Raw genomic sequence first — 18,203 nt, 5'->3', positions numbered from 1 at the left:
CTCCTTTTCAAGTGAAGCCTCAGAAGGCTATTCGCCATCCTTGCTTAGTGTGCCCTGCATCTCTGAGTAAGAACCCCCGCGTTGCTGTCTCTCTTGACATTGGCTTCATTTACTGCTCTTTGGTACATATAATGTATTGAATGTCAAATATTACATAAAAACAGCAATTTATAGTAGTTGTCCCTTAATCCATGGGGGATTGGTTCTAGGATCCCTTGTCAAGACCCAGATCTGTGGGCCAAGTCCTTTCTGTCAAGTGGGGTGCTTACATATATATCCTACTGCACACTTAATTTGCAGGTGAAGTAGACTGTTGCGGTATATATACTATATAAATAGTTAACACTTTGTTATTTAGGAAGTAATGCTGATGAAAAGTATGTTTATGTTCAGTATAGATAAAATAAGTTTTTCCTACCTAATATTTCCAGCCAGTAATTGATGGAGTCCATAGATATGGAAAACCAGCCTCTGTATTTCCTCCTATACTTAGGCATGACTCTTTCTTATGTTAGCACAGGAGTTGGGTCATTCTGCTTAGGGATTAAACTAGAGTTTGATTTTCTTTATCCTTTTACCCACTTCTAGGATCTTGTGCTTAGGGTGCCTGGCCTCCCTCTTTTCTCCTTCTGTTTATGCTCTGCCTGCCAGCCCCACCTGTCCTTTGTCCTGCCTCATTATTAGCCATTCGTTCAGCCCTTTATTAGACCATCGGGTATTTTAGACAGGCTAAGAATCACAGCCTCACCGAGTTAAACAAACACAGCATAAACATAAGCAACACATCTTTACATTGCGAAACAAATGTTCCACAGCATAAACAAAAGTAACACACCTTAAAATAATATTCTACAGCGTTCATCTATGCAGCCAAAGATTGTGGTAAAGAGCTTACTAAAGTGTAAAACTTCCCTATGTCCATGTGTGTGTGCCTTCCAAGAACCTTAGAAATACTTTTTAATAGCTTTCTTGCTCACAAACAAGTATCATTCTATGCGTGAAATTTTATAATTACTTTGTTGACATAGAGAACAAATACATTTACCTGGATTTAACCATAGTATTCTGAACATTTATGGTTATATATTAAACCCAAGCCTCCTTAATCTAAACAGTCAGCAAATTTGAAGATACTGGATGTACTGAATAGTTTTATGTCAGCTGGATGCATACTGGAGTCATCTGAAGGGAGGAACCTCAATTGAGAAAAATGTGTCTATGAGATCAGACTATAGGCAAGCTTGTAGAGCATTTTTCTTAATTGATAATTAAAGGCGGGGCAGCCCATTGGGGGTGGTGCCATCCCTGGGCTAGTGGTCGTGGGTTCGATAAGGAAGCAGACTGAGCAGGCCATGGGGAGCAGGCCAGTAAGCAGCACCCCTCCATGGCCTCTGCATCAGCTCCCACCTCCAGGTTACAACCCTGCTTGAGTTCCTGCCCTGACTTCCTTCACTGATAGACTATGGCATAAAAGTGTAAGCCAAAAAAACCCTTTCCTTCCCAACTTGCTTTTGGTCATGGTTCTTCATTGTAGCAATAGAAACCATAACTAAGACACTGGAAAATCCTAGGGTAAATTGGAAAATGTTGCGAACCTACTTTAAATATATACTTAGATGGTCCTATCTTTCCTAATAAGTACATTGGTCGTATGAATTAGGTTCACCCTAAAAAACTCATTTAGCCGTACTTCTCTAAAAGCCTATCTCTAAATACAGTCATACTGTGATACTCTTACGAGTTAGGACTTCAATATATAAATTTAGGTTGTTGGGCTACCACTGAATCTAATAAAAGACACTGAAAGCCTAGTTCACATGTAGAGATCCTGCATGATGACAATGTCGAGCAGAGCCTCATGGTGCAATTAGATATTCTGTGTCTTTGGTAAACAACAGTCATGTGAGGCTTGTGGCTACTGACTGTATGTGTGTTGTGCCTAATGAGACTGAAAACGAATTTTTAATTTTATGTATATTAAGCAACGTAAATGACCGCATGCAGCAGTGGCTAACATTTGCATAATGCTTGACCAGTCTACTTAACATGCAAATACTGGAGGACCAATATAGTTAAAACATGGGTTCAGTACCACAGTCATAATAATTGAAATAAATAGACATAGATTGAGTTACCAAATTTTGTTGTTTTGTTTTGATTTTTGAGATAGGGTTTCTCTGTAGCTTTGGAGCCTGTCCTTGAACTATCTCTTGTAGACCAGGCTGGGCTTGAACTCACAGAGATCTGCCTGCCTCTGCCCCCCGAGTGCTGGGATTAAAGACTTGCGCCACCACTGCCCAGTAAATTACCAAATTCTTAATGGAGTTTCTACCACTAGAATATAAAATAAAATTGAGATAATAATGCACTAAAATGTCCTCATTCTTTCTCTATAAAGATGTTGTAGTTCATCTTTAGAATGATATTCATTTTTGACAGGTAGATTTGAGAATAAGTCTTTAAAGTCATTTTCATTTTTAATTTTAAAGTTTTGATAATTGCATATAACAGATGTTCAAATTAGTTCAATAAGTTTTCAGTTACCAGATTGGAGTCCATTTAAATGAAACACTTCTGGGTGAAAATTGGTAGGGAGTTTTAATAAAAAGTAATTCATTAGGAGCAGGTGAATAGGTTAATGTTTTTCTTAGAAAGTCTAAATCTAAAAAGTCATTCCACAAAAGAAGAATTTGAAAAAAGTTTCTTTTTTAAGAATAAAAATAGTTTGTTAAATTGATAGCTTCCTTTATTGCTTCATTCTGTCCTTTAGTGTTTTGATGAGATACTTATTTGGAAAACTTTAGGAACTCTTAGAACTAATTTTAAATTTACAGCAAAGTTATAAAAACTGCAGTCACCTATACCCTTTTTCTGATATCTCTTAATTAATGTCTTATATGATTGCAGTATGATTGTCAAACTTTGGGAATCAGCACTATGTAGTAATACTAACTAAGTCTTGGTCTTTCACTAATGATCCTTCTTTTTGTTGTTTCTTTGGCAGTGCTGGGGATCGAACCCAGGGCCTCTCCCATGCTAGGCAAGTGCTTTACCTCTAGACTATACCTGCGACCCCAATGTTTTTTGGTTTGGGTTTTTTTTTTTTTTTTCTGTTTTGGGAACCTATCCAAGGATTCTTCAGTGTATTTCATTGTTATCTCAAGTCTCTGCTCTGGTCCTTGGTCTTTTCTTCATAGTTTAAAAATATTTAAAAATGTCCTTAAATTTGGGTTTATATGATTTTGATTTTTTTCTTATTTGTTTGATTAAAATTTTGAGTTTGTTTGCTTTTCTTAAAACTGTCATTGGAAATGATCTGCTACCCTTCTCTGTCAGGGGGTTATAATGTGGATGTATCTTTTTTATTTTTTTATTTTTTAAAAAAGATCTATTTATTTTATGTGTATGGGTGCTCTGTCTGCATGAACAACTTTATGCCAGCAGAGGGCATCATCCCACTAGAGATGGCTGTGAGCCACCACGTGGGTGCTGGAATTGAACTCAGGATCTCCAGAAGAGCAGACAGTGCTCTTAACTGCTGAGCCATCTCTCCAACCCCAGTGTGGATGTATCTTAAAACTGGTATTAAGCTTTAGAAATTTTGACGATGGAAACTGCCTTCTTTAATATATTACAATTACTATAGAATATCAGTCTATAAAAACATGTCTTGTGATACAAACTGATACAACATATGCAACCATTGATTAAAGAAAGCTATAGGCATCACTGGTTAATGGGACAGAATTAGTAGAATTTCATAAATTGAAATAAAGTTCAGTAATTAAAAAGAGAAACCATAGACAATTCTCCATTGGAAAGTTAACAAAGTAATTATCAAGAGAAGGGCCTTCCCAAAGAATAGAATTTCTTTTGTAATAGAAGTTATTAGAATCAATTTCTTAATCTAACATATCATATAAAATCATTTTATTATAGTTACTGTAATAAATATTTCTATTTGAGCATTTGAAAAATAGTAATTAAAAAAATACTACACCACCCGTTACACAACCTTACTGCCATGTAAGCATCCTCATATGTTCCCACTGAGGAATGAAACTAGTAGACTTTGGTGTTCTTAAACAATATACTGCATTTTTATTACTTTTGACTGGGTATATTATATGTGCATAATATATATTAATATATGTGTATCATACTTGCCTGTAAACAAGTATTCCATTCTGAACATACTTTTTTGTCTTTATTGTTTGGGGTTGTCTTTGAAAACATTTTTAGACTATACATCTGATAATAGAGTTAAATGTTGTTGTTCATTTAGAAACGATACTCAGTGAAATGATAAAATTTTCTCCTTATTTTGTTTTAGTTCAGCAATCAGCAAACACTGGGAGGCTGAACTAGCTACTCTCAAAGGAAATAATGCCAAACTCACCGCAGCCCTGCTGGAGTCCACTGCCAACGTGAAACAATGGAAGCAACAACTTGCTGCGTATCAGGAAGAAGCAGAGCGGCTGCACAAGCGGGTAAGGACAGGGCTGTGCCAGCCCTGGGAGTAAAGGTTTCTGTGGGGAAGGGAAATTCGTGTGTAGTAGAGCACATGGGAATCTTCTGGGATATTCTTTAGTTGTCAGGAATGTATATGAGCTAACTTAAGAAAAATATTTCTCACAGTTGCATGGCAATGAAGACTATATAGCTTTTGAAAACAAATGAACTGATTGTAGTTTTAATTGTTCTGATTGTAGTTTTGTTCATTTTGCCACAGGCTATTTTTTGTTTTTTGATCTGTGAGAAAGTAGTCCAATAAAGCCGTTGCATTGTTACCAACACTCAAATTTCCTTTAGAACATTTTTAGTTAATCAAACATAGACAACTGGTGTATATTAAACAATGATTCCGAAGATTTTTAATGTGTATATGCGCATGTGCAAGAGCGTGTGCATGTGTCTGTAAAATATCTGCATGTGATTGTGGGCGAATGTGTGCCGTGACTCCCTTGTTGAGGTTTTGGGACCTGAACTCAGAAAGTCATATTTGTGTGGTACTTGCTTTTCCTGCTGAGCTATGTCTCCAGCCCATTCCCAGTAGTTTTTATTAGATGTTCCACATTATGAACAGGAAGAAGAGAGCTTTGAGGCTTCCAGCAGAGGGGATCGGCTTTCAGACGATAGGTGCTGAGTTCACTACCGTTAAGATCAGAGTGATCTTCAGAGGGACATTTTAGTTCAGTCAAGGAAACAAACAAACAAAGAAAATTGGACATGAACACCATTTATTCTTAGGTTACAGTTCGAAGTGTACATCCTAGCCAATTAGGTGATTTACATAGGTTACAGCCAATGACTGAAAGACACTAGGATTGAATTTACCAGTGTGGTCTAAGGTTGCAGCTCAGTGGTACAGTGCTTGCTTCACATGTGAGAGGCCTCATTAGTGAAAAGAAGAAGAAAAAGGATTTGATATTATAAAAAACAATTGGAAGACTTTGAGCGTCAAACAATGAAAGACTCATTTGTTAGCGGTTCCAAGATACGTAGAAGAGAGACCACAGTTGTGATTAAATCCTCTGTAGGAGCACTGCATTGTTCAGACCTAAATAATGAAGGTCTGTGTAAAGAAGCATATTAGTACCTAAGTAGAAATGAAGCTAGGGTGTAAAAAAAACACTTGCAGAATAGAGGGTGATTTGCTATTGAAAGTTCAAGCAAGTTTGCTTTATCCTTACTTTGTCAGCGGGACTTTAAGAGTGTGGCGTATGAAAAGTTGTGGTAGGATGTCTGCATGATTTCTTCTTGGATTAACTGGGGTAGATAACTTTTAAAGACACTGAACTTTCTCCCATTATCTTTAAAAGGTGTCAAGCACTCATTAAAAAATATTACTTGTTGGCACTTGGTAAATTCTTAGTGACTGAAAAACTATTGTCCTTCCCATAAGGGGCACAGTTGACATGAAGTCATTGTAATATCTAAGTTTTTAAGGTGTTCTTAAGCATATCTTTCATTTCAGATTTTCTTGTATTTGTTGGGGGGGATCCTTACTTATGGAAGGTCAATTTTCAGAACCCATATTTACCTGAATGCTACAAATGGGGGAAGCAGACAGTCATTAGCTGTACCTGTATGAACTTTAAGGAACTTTCCTTTCAGGAATTCTTTGTAGTGATTAATCAATCACTTGTTTTCCATAACCCGACTCTGACCATCATTTGAAAATTCATTGTCCCCAAACTTTGTTTTTTGCCATTGCCTAAAATATTTATGTTTAAAGAATTTATTTTATGCTAAGAATCTTAATAACCTTTCATATTGTAATTCAAAATTCATTAACTTCTCAGGGGCTTACTATGACTTTAAGAAACTCTTTGAAATTGCCACTTAATTTAACCTGTGTTCTGATTTAATTGCAGGTCACTGAGCTTGAATGTGTTAGTAGTCAAGCAAATGCTGTGCACACCCACAAGGCTGAGCTAAATCAGACAGTACAAGAACTGGAAGAGACACTGAAAGTGAAGGAAGAGGTAGGCCCCACTCTGCAACCCTAACTACGATCCAGATAGCACTATGTACAGCATAGCAGACTGGGAGGTCTGAAGTGCTGTCTGCGGTAAAGTGAGATCATGGGCTTCTCTTTTAAAGATAAAACTTTCATTGACTATTAGAAAGCTTGTTCATGTTTTCCCTCTCACGTTTCTGTTATTAACTTTGTTGGACTATGGCTGCCTTTTGTGTGAGAGTTGTATTTATATCAGCAATAGGAAACCATTAGAGATTAAATGAATTTTTGCAAGTTGTTGCTTTCTTTGATTTTTAGTCAAAAAGAGCTATTTCATATACCAAGGGAAGGACTATATCTCAAACTTGAAGCTATTTAGTGCTGTGCTAAAGCCATCAGATTATACTTTTGATAGAAATCATTCTGAATTGGCATGTACTATTGCTCCTGTAGTCCCAGGACTAGGGGCCGAGGCAGGAAGATTCTGCGTTGAAGCCAACTTTGCTATATAATGAGTTAAGAGAATGGAGTAAAAGACCCTGCCCCACCACCCTGCCCCACCTCCAGGAAAGAAAGAAGGAAACCTGACTCTTCCAGGGAGCAGACCTCTACAGGACACATATCCCTCTGAAAGTCAATAAAGGATGCTTTTAATTACTGTTTCCTCAGAACTAGGAAATAGTTTCAGAGGAAAATTAGTTCTTCCTTCTCCTTATTATAAGTTAAATGTTGTTAAAGACATTACTTTACCTTTTCCAGGAAATAGAAAGATTGAAACAAGAAATCGATAATGCCAGAGAACTCCAAGAACAGAGGGACTCTCTGACTCAGAAACTACAGGTGAGCTAAGCAGAAACGGTACTGGTTCTATACAGAAAGTACTTGTCATTCTTTCACATCATAGTGGCTTTTTAAGCTTTCGTTTTTGGGGTTTTGTTGTTGTTGTTGTTGTTTTTGTTGTTGTTGTTTTTTCTGATTCATGCCTAATGCCCAGTGTTGTAGACATTCCTTGATGACTTCCTTTAGGTAGTTTGTAATCCTTGATGGCTATTTAGAAAGTGTTGTTGCAAGTAATTTGGAAATTTCTGCTTTTATCATTAAAGGGAAAATATCTCAAATGGATTTCATTTAGTGTAGGGACCTGCTGGTGTTTTGTGTGCCTAGCTACTGTTTGAAATCTGGCATTCTTTGTGCCCTAGCGGAACAGAAGTTAATGCCTTTTCCCTTTCGTCAGTCTCAAGCAAATTTGTCAGCTTTTTCCTGCATAGCTAACATACTTCCTGATTCTAGTTGACATACATACATCCTGTGTTGCTGGGAGTCAAATGTGAAAAGATTTTTCAAAATATATTACTAAGTTGCCTTTTGCCAGCTTAAGCTAACTGTCTCAAGAAGGGAAACAAGAATGTTCATAAAGTGAGGAGTCTGCAGAGGCTTCTGAAGAGGAGCCTGGGAGCCAGGGAGAAGAAGGACCAGTTGATAAGAAGACTCAGCACTCCATATTCAGTGCTTGCTGTGTACAGACACTGTGCCAAGCACTCTTCATATTCTATCAGAATATCACAGTACAATGCAGAGGAACCCAGAGCTTGAAGAAAACTCGAACCTATAGTTAGATCAAGACAAACTCTAATGCCTCTGTCCTTGACCACAGAACTCTGCAACAGTGGTGACTCTTCAGAAAGAAAACAGACTTTTGGCCAGGCATAGTTTTGTACACCTGTAGTCCCAGCACTCAGGAGGCAGGGCAGAAGGATTTCTGTGAGCTTGAGGCCAGCTTCAAACTCTAAATATGAGTTCCAAGATAGCTGGAACACAGAGAGACCTTGTCTCAAGGAAAAGGAGAAAAAGAAAACAGGTTCCTTACATGGAATAGCCCTATCCCTGCCCCCTTGCTTCGCTTGTTCATCAGTCTGAGAGGTGAGATTACTTGTTTTGGTATATCCTGGTAAATGTTATTTCTAGATTTTAACTCTCTGTGTAGAGTACTGGTTCTCAGCTGGCAGTTCTGTATTGTAAAGATCACTTACTAATGTGTGAAGGCATTTTATATCTTCATCACTAGAAGAGTGTCACCCTCTCTCTCTCTCTCTCTCTCTCTCTCTCTCTCTCTCTCTCTCTCTCTCTCTCTCTCTCTCTCTCTCTCATGTATGCAATATTCTGTCTGTGTGTATGCCCTCAGGCCAGAAGAGGGCACCAGACCCCATTACAGATGGTTGTGAGCCATGTGGTTAATGGGAATTGAACTCAGAACCTTTGGAAGAGCAGGCTATGCTCCCAACCTCTGAGCCATCTCTCCAGCCCCGAGTGTCACCATCTCTTTGTACTCAAGGCAGTGACGCTTCTTAATGGGCTTGGTCATCTGACCCTAAATGTCAGGCTGGTACAGCTGTGTATGATACATGTAATTGGGACTAGAGGGAAGAGAATGGGTGGTTCAAGCTAGTTTCCCTCCTGTTTATTTTGGTTTTTGAGTACTTTGTGGTACTAACCTTAACACCATGCTGGCTAAGCTATCCACTGACACACATTTCATGTTGACAGGTTGGGTATCCATTTTAAGTTCAGAGGTGTTGACATGTTTAATCAAGACACATAGCTACCAAGTACTGAAGCCTCACTTTGTTTGATTCTAGTTTGCTCTTTATATGTGTTGTAGTTGCTCTAAAACCAAGGCAATCTACAAAAGGAAGCATTTAATTGAGGGCTTGCTTACAGTTTCAGGGGGTGAGTCCGTGACCATCACAGTAAGGAACGTGGCAGCAGGCATGCAAAATGCTGGAACTTATATCTTATTTGCTGGCGGTAGAACCCCACCCTCAGTGATGAACTGCCTCCAGCAAGGCCACACACCTCCTAACCCTTCCCAAAACAGTTCCACCAGCTGGGACCAGCAATCACAGAAATTAGCCTGTGGCCATTCTCATTCAAACTGTCACAGTGCTCCATAATGATTCTTTTCAAAATGTTTGTCAATGTAAATTTTTCTCATATTGACATTGATCCACCTCCAAATAAAAATTGACATGTTTATTTAATCTTCTTAACATATTGAACTCACATTAAGCATCTATATTGATATTTCTAATTGTATTTTATTACTGTTGAGTAATAGTTTAATTTCACAGCAGGCCCCTAAAATTGTATCAGCTATTAACACGTCTTTAGTTTAATTTCAAATATTATGGTGAAAACACTCTACATAGGACATCTATTACAAAAATATCAGTGCTCTTGAGTCTCCATTATAAGTCGGCCGAGAACTAAGACGTCCGTGGCGGTGCGAGAGCTCCAGACACTGCAGTGTTTCCTGGCAGTCGCCTCACCTGCAGAGCTGCCCCGCCCCCTGCCGTCCGTATGCATCTTCAGGGCGTCCATTATGCTTTCACCTCAAGAGCGCATGGGCTGTCCTTGCTCGAAAGCTTAAGCTGCCAGGTCACCATGTGCCTGCCTTCTCCCCGCAGTCCAGGCCCTAGCTCAGATGTTAATTTCTCTGAGTTGACCACTTAAGCATTGCTCTTCTGATACCTGCCAAGTACCCCATTCCCAAATCTGCTTTATTCTGTTTCCACGTACTTATCACCATTCAAATGATCTTATTTACTTCCAACGTATTTTTTTATTGATTTTTATTGAGTTCTACATTTTTCTTTGCTCCTCTTCCTGCCTTCCCTCTTCCCTTCAACCTTCCCCCAAGGTCCCCATGCTCTCAATTTACTCAGGAGCTCTTGTCTTTTTATCCTTCCATGTAGATTAGATCTATGTAAGTCTCTCTTAGGGTCTCGTTGTTTAGGTTCTCTGGGATTGTGATTTGTGGGCTGCTTTTCTTTGCTTTATGTTTAAAAAAACACCTATGAGTGAGTACATGTGATAACTGTCTTTCTGAGTCTGGATTACCTCACTCAATATGATGTTTTATAACTCCATCCATTTGCCTTAAAAATTCAAGGTGTCATTTTTTCTGTTGTGTAGTACTTCCTTGTGTAAATGTACCACATTTCCCTTATCCATTCTTCCATCAAGGGGCATTTAGATCGTTTCCAGGTTCTCACTGTGACAAACAAAGCTGCTGTGAACATAGTTGAGCACATGTTCTTGTGGCACGATTGAACATCCCAAAAGTGGTATTGCTGGGTCTTGAGGAAGGTTGTTCCCTAATTTTCTGAGAAATCGCCACACTGACATCCAAAGGGGTCTAGAATCCTGTCCTTTGTCATGCCTGTCTTTCTCTGAAGAGTTTCACATTGCGGTGCAAGTGGCTAGTCCAGGCTCATCTCATAGTTTCTCATCCATGATCTTAGAATTAGCCATTTTTCTTTCCCTGAAGTCTTTTTTGTATGTGCTTGTGGTGTGTGTACTTGCATGTTTTGCTGTGTAGAGGTGTGCACATGCATGTGGAGGCTCATGGTTGATAAGAGGACTCTGTGCTGCATTGCTCTTCCACTTTATTCACTGAGGCTGGTTTTCCCAGTCAGACCCTGAGTGCGCCTCTCTTTCTAGCCTTGCTAACCAGCTTGCTCTGATAATCCTGTCTCAGACATTTTACGAATGGAGTTACTGCCTCACCTAATGCTTTAGGTTGGGTTTCTATTGCGACAAAACACCTTGACCAAAAAGCAAGTTGGGGAGGAAAGGATCAGCATTGTTGTTAATCACTGAAGGAAGTCAGAACAGGAGCTCAGACATAGCAGAGTCCTGGTGCAGGAGCTGATGCAGAGGCCATTAAAGGGAGTTGCTTACTAACTTGCTTCCCATGTCTTGCTCAGCCCATTTTTTTATAGAACCCAGGACCAGCAGTCCAGGGATGGCACCACCCACCATGGGGCTCAGCCCCACTGAACACTAAATGTGAAAATGCCTTACAGCTGAATCTCCAGGAGGCATTTCCTCTGATGACTCTAGCTTGTGTCGAATTGACATACAAAACTGCTCAGTACACCTACCTTGCATTTATATGGGTTTTGGGAATTCAGACTCTAACCTCACACTTCTGAGTGTTTTAACCATTGAATCATTGTCCCAGTTCAGAATTAGTCATTTGTTTTGAAGACCCTCTCTAATTTCTTTTGGGAAAGAATAATATTTAGAAACCAGCATTCGAACCAGGTAGTGGTTCTGCTTTGTAATTGGTTGGGGGAATTTTTTTTTTTTTACTGAATTCTTTTTAGTATTTGTATTGATTGTTTTATAAATGAGCATATTTATTTAAAAACACCTTTGCATTTTTGTGTACAGAAGGGCAGTTTAAGATGATTAAATTCATAGTTCAAACACCCTCTTTTGAGGGACAATAGTAGACAGGTTGTGTATGCTTCAGTGTTTTAATTTTTCTTTATATAACAAGAGCTTAAAGTTTTTTGTCTTGTTTTCCCCTTTGCTGTTCCTAAAGGCTCCTTGCCTCTTGCTCTTTTCTGAAGTGGTGTTGCCTTGCCAAGACTCCTCTTCAGGTCTCACCTGCAGTCGGCCTCAAATGTGTGGTCTGCTCTGTTCTACCAAGCCAGCGTTTCCAGCTGTGGGCTTATGGAGGTCTGCCTCTCCCACAGTGTAGTCCACTGCACAGCCCCCACAGTCCCTCTAGAAAGTGACAGCTTGAGGAACAGGCCTGCAGAGATTGTTACTGAGGTTCTCTGATGTCAGAGATTTGATACTTGTGGTGTTCTCTGTAATATCGACGTCCCGAAGTCTTCACAACTTTTAGTCACTGTCTGTTCTTGTGGTTTGTGGAGGGTGACTGGCGGACATTAGCCTACAAGCTCTTGTTACCTTGTCCACTCAGAAATCTCTTCTACTTCTTTATTCCCAACATCGTCCTCTAGAAAGCATGCTGTATTAAACGAACCATTTTACCTTTGCTGAGTATTTTATTTCCAGTACCTAATAGGAGATCTCTAACAATTGTTGTTAAATAACTTCTCCAAAATACGTACATTTTTTATCCAAGTTTTTCTGTGTAGAAATGAGTTACTGATCCTTTTCTTATTGATTTAAATGTCCTGTTATGTGTAAAGGTCTAATAAAACATTACTATATCTTAATTACATACTTAATATCTTAAGTATAAACTGTATTATCCATAATACAATTTTTGTATGACTTTTATTTAAGATTGGATGGTGCAGAATTTAATTGTAGACAAAAATTAAAGATACCTGGTCACATTGGCAGTGGTTATAATTACATAATCTTATATTTTTTCTCTGATGTTTGAGTCTCTAACATATAACACATATAGAATATGACTTTTGTCCAGTAGAATTTTGTACTTTCAGGTTTTGGCCATTAGAGAACTCTGAAAGGAATTTGAAATTCTGACCTATAAAGTGCTTTTTTAAAAAAAATCTACACCATGAGATGGGTGCCCCTCACATGCCTTAAAAGACTAGGAAATTAGCCGGGCGGTGGTGGCGCACGCCTTTAATCCCAGCACTCAGGAGGCAGAGGCAGGCGGATCTCTGTTAGTTCGAGGCCAGCCTGGTCTACAAGAGCTAGTTCCAGGACAGGCTCTAAAAAAGCTACAGAGAAACCCTGTCTCGAAAAACCAAAAAAAGAAAAAAGAAAAAAAAAAGACTAGGAAATTAATAGACAGCAATGATGGTTGAAGACATGCTTGCAGAGAGAAGCAAAGGCCAGAAAGGGAATCGGCAAGCATGTGCCCAGGCCGGGAGTGGTGCTGGCTGAGGCTCTGGTCACACCTTGCTGGCCTGTTCTCTAGGTTGTCTATTCTCCCCACCTGAAAATAGACCAGTCCCCTCTGCGTTGTGCTAGTGCTGTTTGGTTATTTAACTAGTAAAAGTCTTACAGACACATGTTGGAGCTGGACATTCATTCTAGAGAATATGATGCTGTTTTCACAACTGAGGAGTAGTGGTTTGTGTGGCTCCACTTGAAATGTTTGGGTGCTTCATTAGTTGGCATGAAGAACAAGGGAGCCTTTTGTGTCTGAGGAAGACTGCAGAAGGCAAACTGGGCCTCGGCTGTGAAGTGGGCATGACGCTGAATGACACTTGGTCTATTTCTGTAGCTCTTAAGCTTGTTGCCCAAGTGCAGTCATGAGTGGGATTGTTACATTTGACCACAGGATCTGTTTCTCCCTCATAGTTTACAGCCTCCATGGATTTAGCTTCTCAATTTATAAATACAAATTTCTGATTATTAGTTATCTTCACTTCGCAGATTATTCAAAGAATGATTAAAAACATGCAGCTTACATAGAAGTGGCCAATACCAATTAGAAAATGCTTTGAGATTCGATGGGGTCTTTACACTCTTCATTTATGAATTATACTGTTTCTCTTAGTCCTCCCACACGTTGCAGCTTATCTGGGGAGTATTATAATGTGGCTTCAGTCTTGTTCAGAATTATCACTGTCAAATCATGTGATTGTGTTCAGAATTATAAACTTTCTTTCATCTTCTCAAGTCAATTTACCCATGTCTTTTTCTCAGAACTTCAGTGTTTTTACTAGATTTATGTATTTATTATGTGTATGTGCTACAGATGTGTGGATGTCGAAGGATAACTTTTGGGAGTCTGTCCTCTCCTTATACCATGTTTGTCCCAGGGATTGAACTCAGGTTGTGAATCATTGTTGTTGTGACAGGGTCTCACTATGTAGCTCTGGCTGTCCTGAAACGCACTATGTAGACCAGGCTGGCCATGAACTCACAGTGATCTGCCTGCCTTGACCTCCGTAGTACTGGGATTAAAGGAGTACACCATTAAACCAGCTTAAGTTGTAAGTTTTGGAAACAAGTGTCTTTACCTGTTGAGCTATCTTTTTGACCCTAAAAACTTCTATTCTTGAGAAAAATGTGAGAAAAATTAATGTGGAGGAAAATATTCATAATTCAAAAACCAGAATTCTTTTTTTAAAAAAATAGATCTTTATTTTTATGTGTATGGATGTTTTGTCTGCATGTATGTGCAATACATGCACGCAGTGCCTCTGGAAGCCAGAAGAGGGCATCAGATCCCATAGACCTGGAGTTGAGATCGCTGTGAACTGCCTTGTTGGTGCTGAGAATTGAATCCAGGTCCTCTAGAAGAGCAGCCAGTGTTCATATCCACAGAACCATCTTTCCTACTTTAAATTTGACCTTTAAAACTAAATTTAAATCATTAGTCATGTAATTTTGGGTTTTTGCACTTGCCTCATTATATAATGTTTAGAAACATTTGTCATCCTTAGAAACATCGTGAAAAGCATTAATAATTTCTAAATAATCCTTAGTGTGCTGGCATTTAGACCACATAAAAATTTTCAAATAGTTTTGTATTGTCATAAAGTTTTATTTTCTTGTCATTTTTTTGTTCCTTCCTGGATTTTTCAGCCTGAATTTGTCATCTTTATTCTTCTGATGCATGCAGTTACTGTATCTTCATTATAAGCTTCTAGAGCTGAGAAATTGTATGTTTTTATACACATGTTCCTTTAATCCTGAATACAGGGTCAGTATCAGACAGTCTCACAATCTCATTTTAGGGAGTTGTTGCTTTTGAACTCTTTCTTTAGAGTTACCGGTCAGGGGGACAGCCTACTGTCAGTTACAAAGGAGCAGCAATAAAAGTGAGGTGTAAATAATGCGCAGGTGGGTGTTCTGCCTGCCCTGAGAAGTCCGAAAGAAAGCCGTGCCTGGAGTGAAGCAGTGACTAGCGGCCCTTTCTTGTCAGAAGGACAGATCTGTTCTTAGTCAAGCCTGGCTCTCTGAGGTGGCTGACTCCAAATCTCCGTAAGTTGTGTGAACTTGAATGTCAGACTTACTAGAAGATTCGAGGGACAGCAGAAAGTTGTCTAGAAATGGACTGACATGGACGTGTGTGTTAACTTTTGTTTCTGAAGGAAGTCGAAATTCGGAATAAAGACCTGGAGGGGCAGCTGTCTGACCTGGAGCAGCGCCTGGAGAAGAGCCAGAGTGAGCAGGAGGCTTTCCGCAGTAACCTGAAGACACTCTTAGAAATCCTGGATGGAAAGATATTTGAACTAACAGAATTACGAGATAACCTGGCCAAACTACTGGAATGCAGCTAAGGAGAGTAAATTTCAGTGCCAATTGATGAAAAGATACTGTCTGTCTTCGTAGGACTGTTTGGGCTTTGCACCAAGATTGCACAAAATTTTTTGAATATCATCCCTCCAGGAGGAGGTGTTTTGAAAATTGGAATTGTATATTTCAGTATAAATTTTAGAATTTAGCTTGTAGCTAGTTGGGGAAAAAAAAAGACATGAAAAACTTGAACTACAAATTACCTCCATGTATATTGGCCATAGTTAACTGGAAAGTTCTAAGTAGACACTTAATGCAATCTTTCCCCCCTGATATTAGCTAATGGGAGAATTAACAATGTCTGGGTCCTTTCTTCTTTATTTTGTTCAACACAGTGAAGATTATCTGCTTTTTAAATTAATTTATGATATCTACAGCTGTGTTTTGTGCAAAAATTTAGTAATGAAAGCCCTGTCTTTTGTTGTTATCTGAATAATTTCTCAGGATATTTTTGCACTGCTGAGAAGCAGGGCCATTACCAATTAATTCTTGCCAGGTGTGGGAGAGAGGTACATCTTCAATTGGAAATCACAGAAATGGGTGTCTGGAGTTCTTCCTTTTTTACTGGGAGTGTTTTCACTCTGTGACTACTCTGGTACACTCTACTGTTCTCCAATCTTGTCTGCTGTATAGTTTACTTTTCCATATTGATTCATGTATTTATGAGAAGATACTGTCTCCCATTTTATTACACATTTTAAAGCCAATTAAACAAAGGCAGCTGAGTCCCTCGGATATTTTTCTTTTTAAATTTATAGTAAATTTGACACACAGAACTGAAATACAGCAGTCCGTCCTTGGCGGTTTAGGCTAGCAATGTTAAGTATCTTTACAGAAAATATGCAGTTACACTTATTTATATATTTGGCAAGAAATCTTTTTTGAGTGATCAATGAATTTCAATTTACGAGAAATCATGGCTATGGGGGCACTGTTTATTATAGATAACTTTAAGTCAAATAGCTGATTTCAAGGAGGTCCACTTCCACCTAGCAGCCAATCAGAGGACTGTGTCTAAATTGTGACCGTGGCAGATGGGTCTTCACCGAAACCATGTCTTTATTCAAACTTCACAAGGCAATATTTTGAACTGTTAACTAGGCATTTCAAAACGGGAAATACCTTCAGTAGTTTCTTCTCGGAGAGCTAGTTTTAGTGTTGTTTTGATGTAATTTTAAGACATTTAGCAAACATGCATTTCTTTATATGATACATTTCTTTAACAGAGCTATTTTAATAGCAAGCCAAGTGCTGTCTGCTCTGCCCGAGTAGGGATTGCATCAGAATGCATATATTCTTGCTGTACAATGCCTGTGATTTTGAAGAGCGTTCTTTTCAGTGGATGCTTGAGTACCTGACTCCGGAGTCAATGAATGCACTGGTTTTTTGTTTGTACCCCCAAATGATTGAATTTTTAAGTATAAATCAAGCAGATTAACCCATTTTTTCCACTCATAAACAGATTCTTAGTACTAGTTTTGTTTTATATTTATGTGTATGTATGTAAATACATACATATATATCAATTTATATTATAGTGAGAAGTAAATGGTTTATTTCTAAAGTTAGTTTCTACAGTGAGGTATCTCTAAAAAATCTGTATCAGACACACATATAATCATATGTCCTATAACACCACGTCAGTCATCCCCATCTATTTTAGGGTATTTTCCTTATCTGTTTGTTATAGAGAGAATAATTTAGGTACACATGCTCAGAGCTGAGATATTTCTCTGATAAATCAGGTAATAAAATTTATTTGATGGACAGAATTTTGAAAACAGATATGATTTTATCTATGAGTTTCTGAATATCAAAGAATACCAGGTTTTAATTTAAGTAGAGGATTAACACTAGGGATCAGGGAATTTAGTTATGAAGAGTTTAAAAAAATCTTAAAAAAAGAAAAAAAAAACAGTGTAAGCTGTTGATATGGTAAGGGAATTATTTTAATGATGTAATAAAATATTTTTAAATTTTGGCATAGTGATCATTTAATGGGAAAATAACTCACCAAAATGTCTCCACTTGAATTGTACTGATAATGTGAGGCATATGTGTAATTCAATATATACATATACCTATATGTATATACAGAAATTATTTTTAATATTTTCCTACTGCTGTGAAATTTAAAATTGGAAATTTTGTGAGTGTTTTCCATTTCCAATAGAGCCTAATTGTTTCTTTTTTTAGTAACTTAACACTTTCTCGAGGGCTGCACCTGTAACTTCCCAGCTTGTCAGTAGACATGTACAGTACTTGGGATGAGGTGGACACAAGCGCACATATAAATAAGCCTTCTTATTACACTAGAGGAGCATCTAGAACTCATCGCCTCCAAGTCATAGACTGTGTGCCTACTGTAGCTTTCTCCATTGCTGTATTATATAAACATTTGCATATTAAAATTTGATTTTTCCCAGAGATAAATATTATATAATGTATCTATATTTAGATCAGACTGTGGTAATATATTGATCAGAACTAATGTTGGGGACGATAGCCTGAACATGTGGACTTGCAGCGACCCAGGAGGAGAGCAGAGGTCTAACCCATTTGTGTGTAAGTTATTACAACTATGAAATCTTGTACAAAAGCAAAAACTGGAAAAAAACAAAAATACAGTTTTTATTTTGAAATACAGTTGTTCTCTGGAGAATGTACTTCCTCTTTTTTTCTCAGTCTTTTAAGG

General features: G+C 38.3%; 1 protein-coding gene across 5 annotated transcripts in view; it reads left to right on the top strand.

Annotated features, from left to right (window-relative positions):
* The window catches only part of Homer1 (homer scaffold protein 1), a 96,559-nt gene extending 79,070 nt beyond the window's left edge, over nucleotides 1-17,489 (top strand). For 4 of the 5 annotated variants that reach the window (XM_038322657.1, XM_038322660.1, XM_038322659.1 and 1 more), the window contains 5 exons: nucleotides 3,005-3,040; nucleotides 4,334-4,490; nucleotides 6,378-6,488; nucleotides 7,223-7,303; nucleotides 15,304-17,489. In XM_038322657.1, coding sequence (XP_038178585.1) covers nucleotides 3,005-3,040; nucleotides 4,334-4,490; nucleotides 6,378-6,488; nucleotides 7,223-7,303; nucleotides 15,304-15,492 — 574 coding nt within the window. In that variant the 3' untranslated portion in view covers nucleotides 15,493-17,489. The remainder of the gene's footprint in view (nucleotides 1-3,004; nucleotides 3,041-4,333; nucleotides 4,491-6,377; nucleotides 6,489-7,222; nucleotides 7,304-15,303) is intronic. The other variant, XM_038322658.1, reaches the window with a different exon arrangement.
* The last annotated feature ends 714 nt before the right edge of the window (nucleotides 17,490-18,203 follow it).

The sequence above is a fragment of the Arvicola amphibius genome, chromosome 3 (genome assembly GCF_903992535.2).
Source record: "Arvicola amphibius chromosome 3, mArvAmp1.2, whole genome shotgun sequence".
Lineage (NCBI taxonomy): Eukaryota > Metazoa > Chordata > Mammalia > Rodentia > Cricetidae > Arvicola > Arvicola amphibius.
The sequence above is the reverse complement of the archived record's forward strand: the minus strand, read 5'-3'. Positions and strand labels throughout refer to the sequence as shown.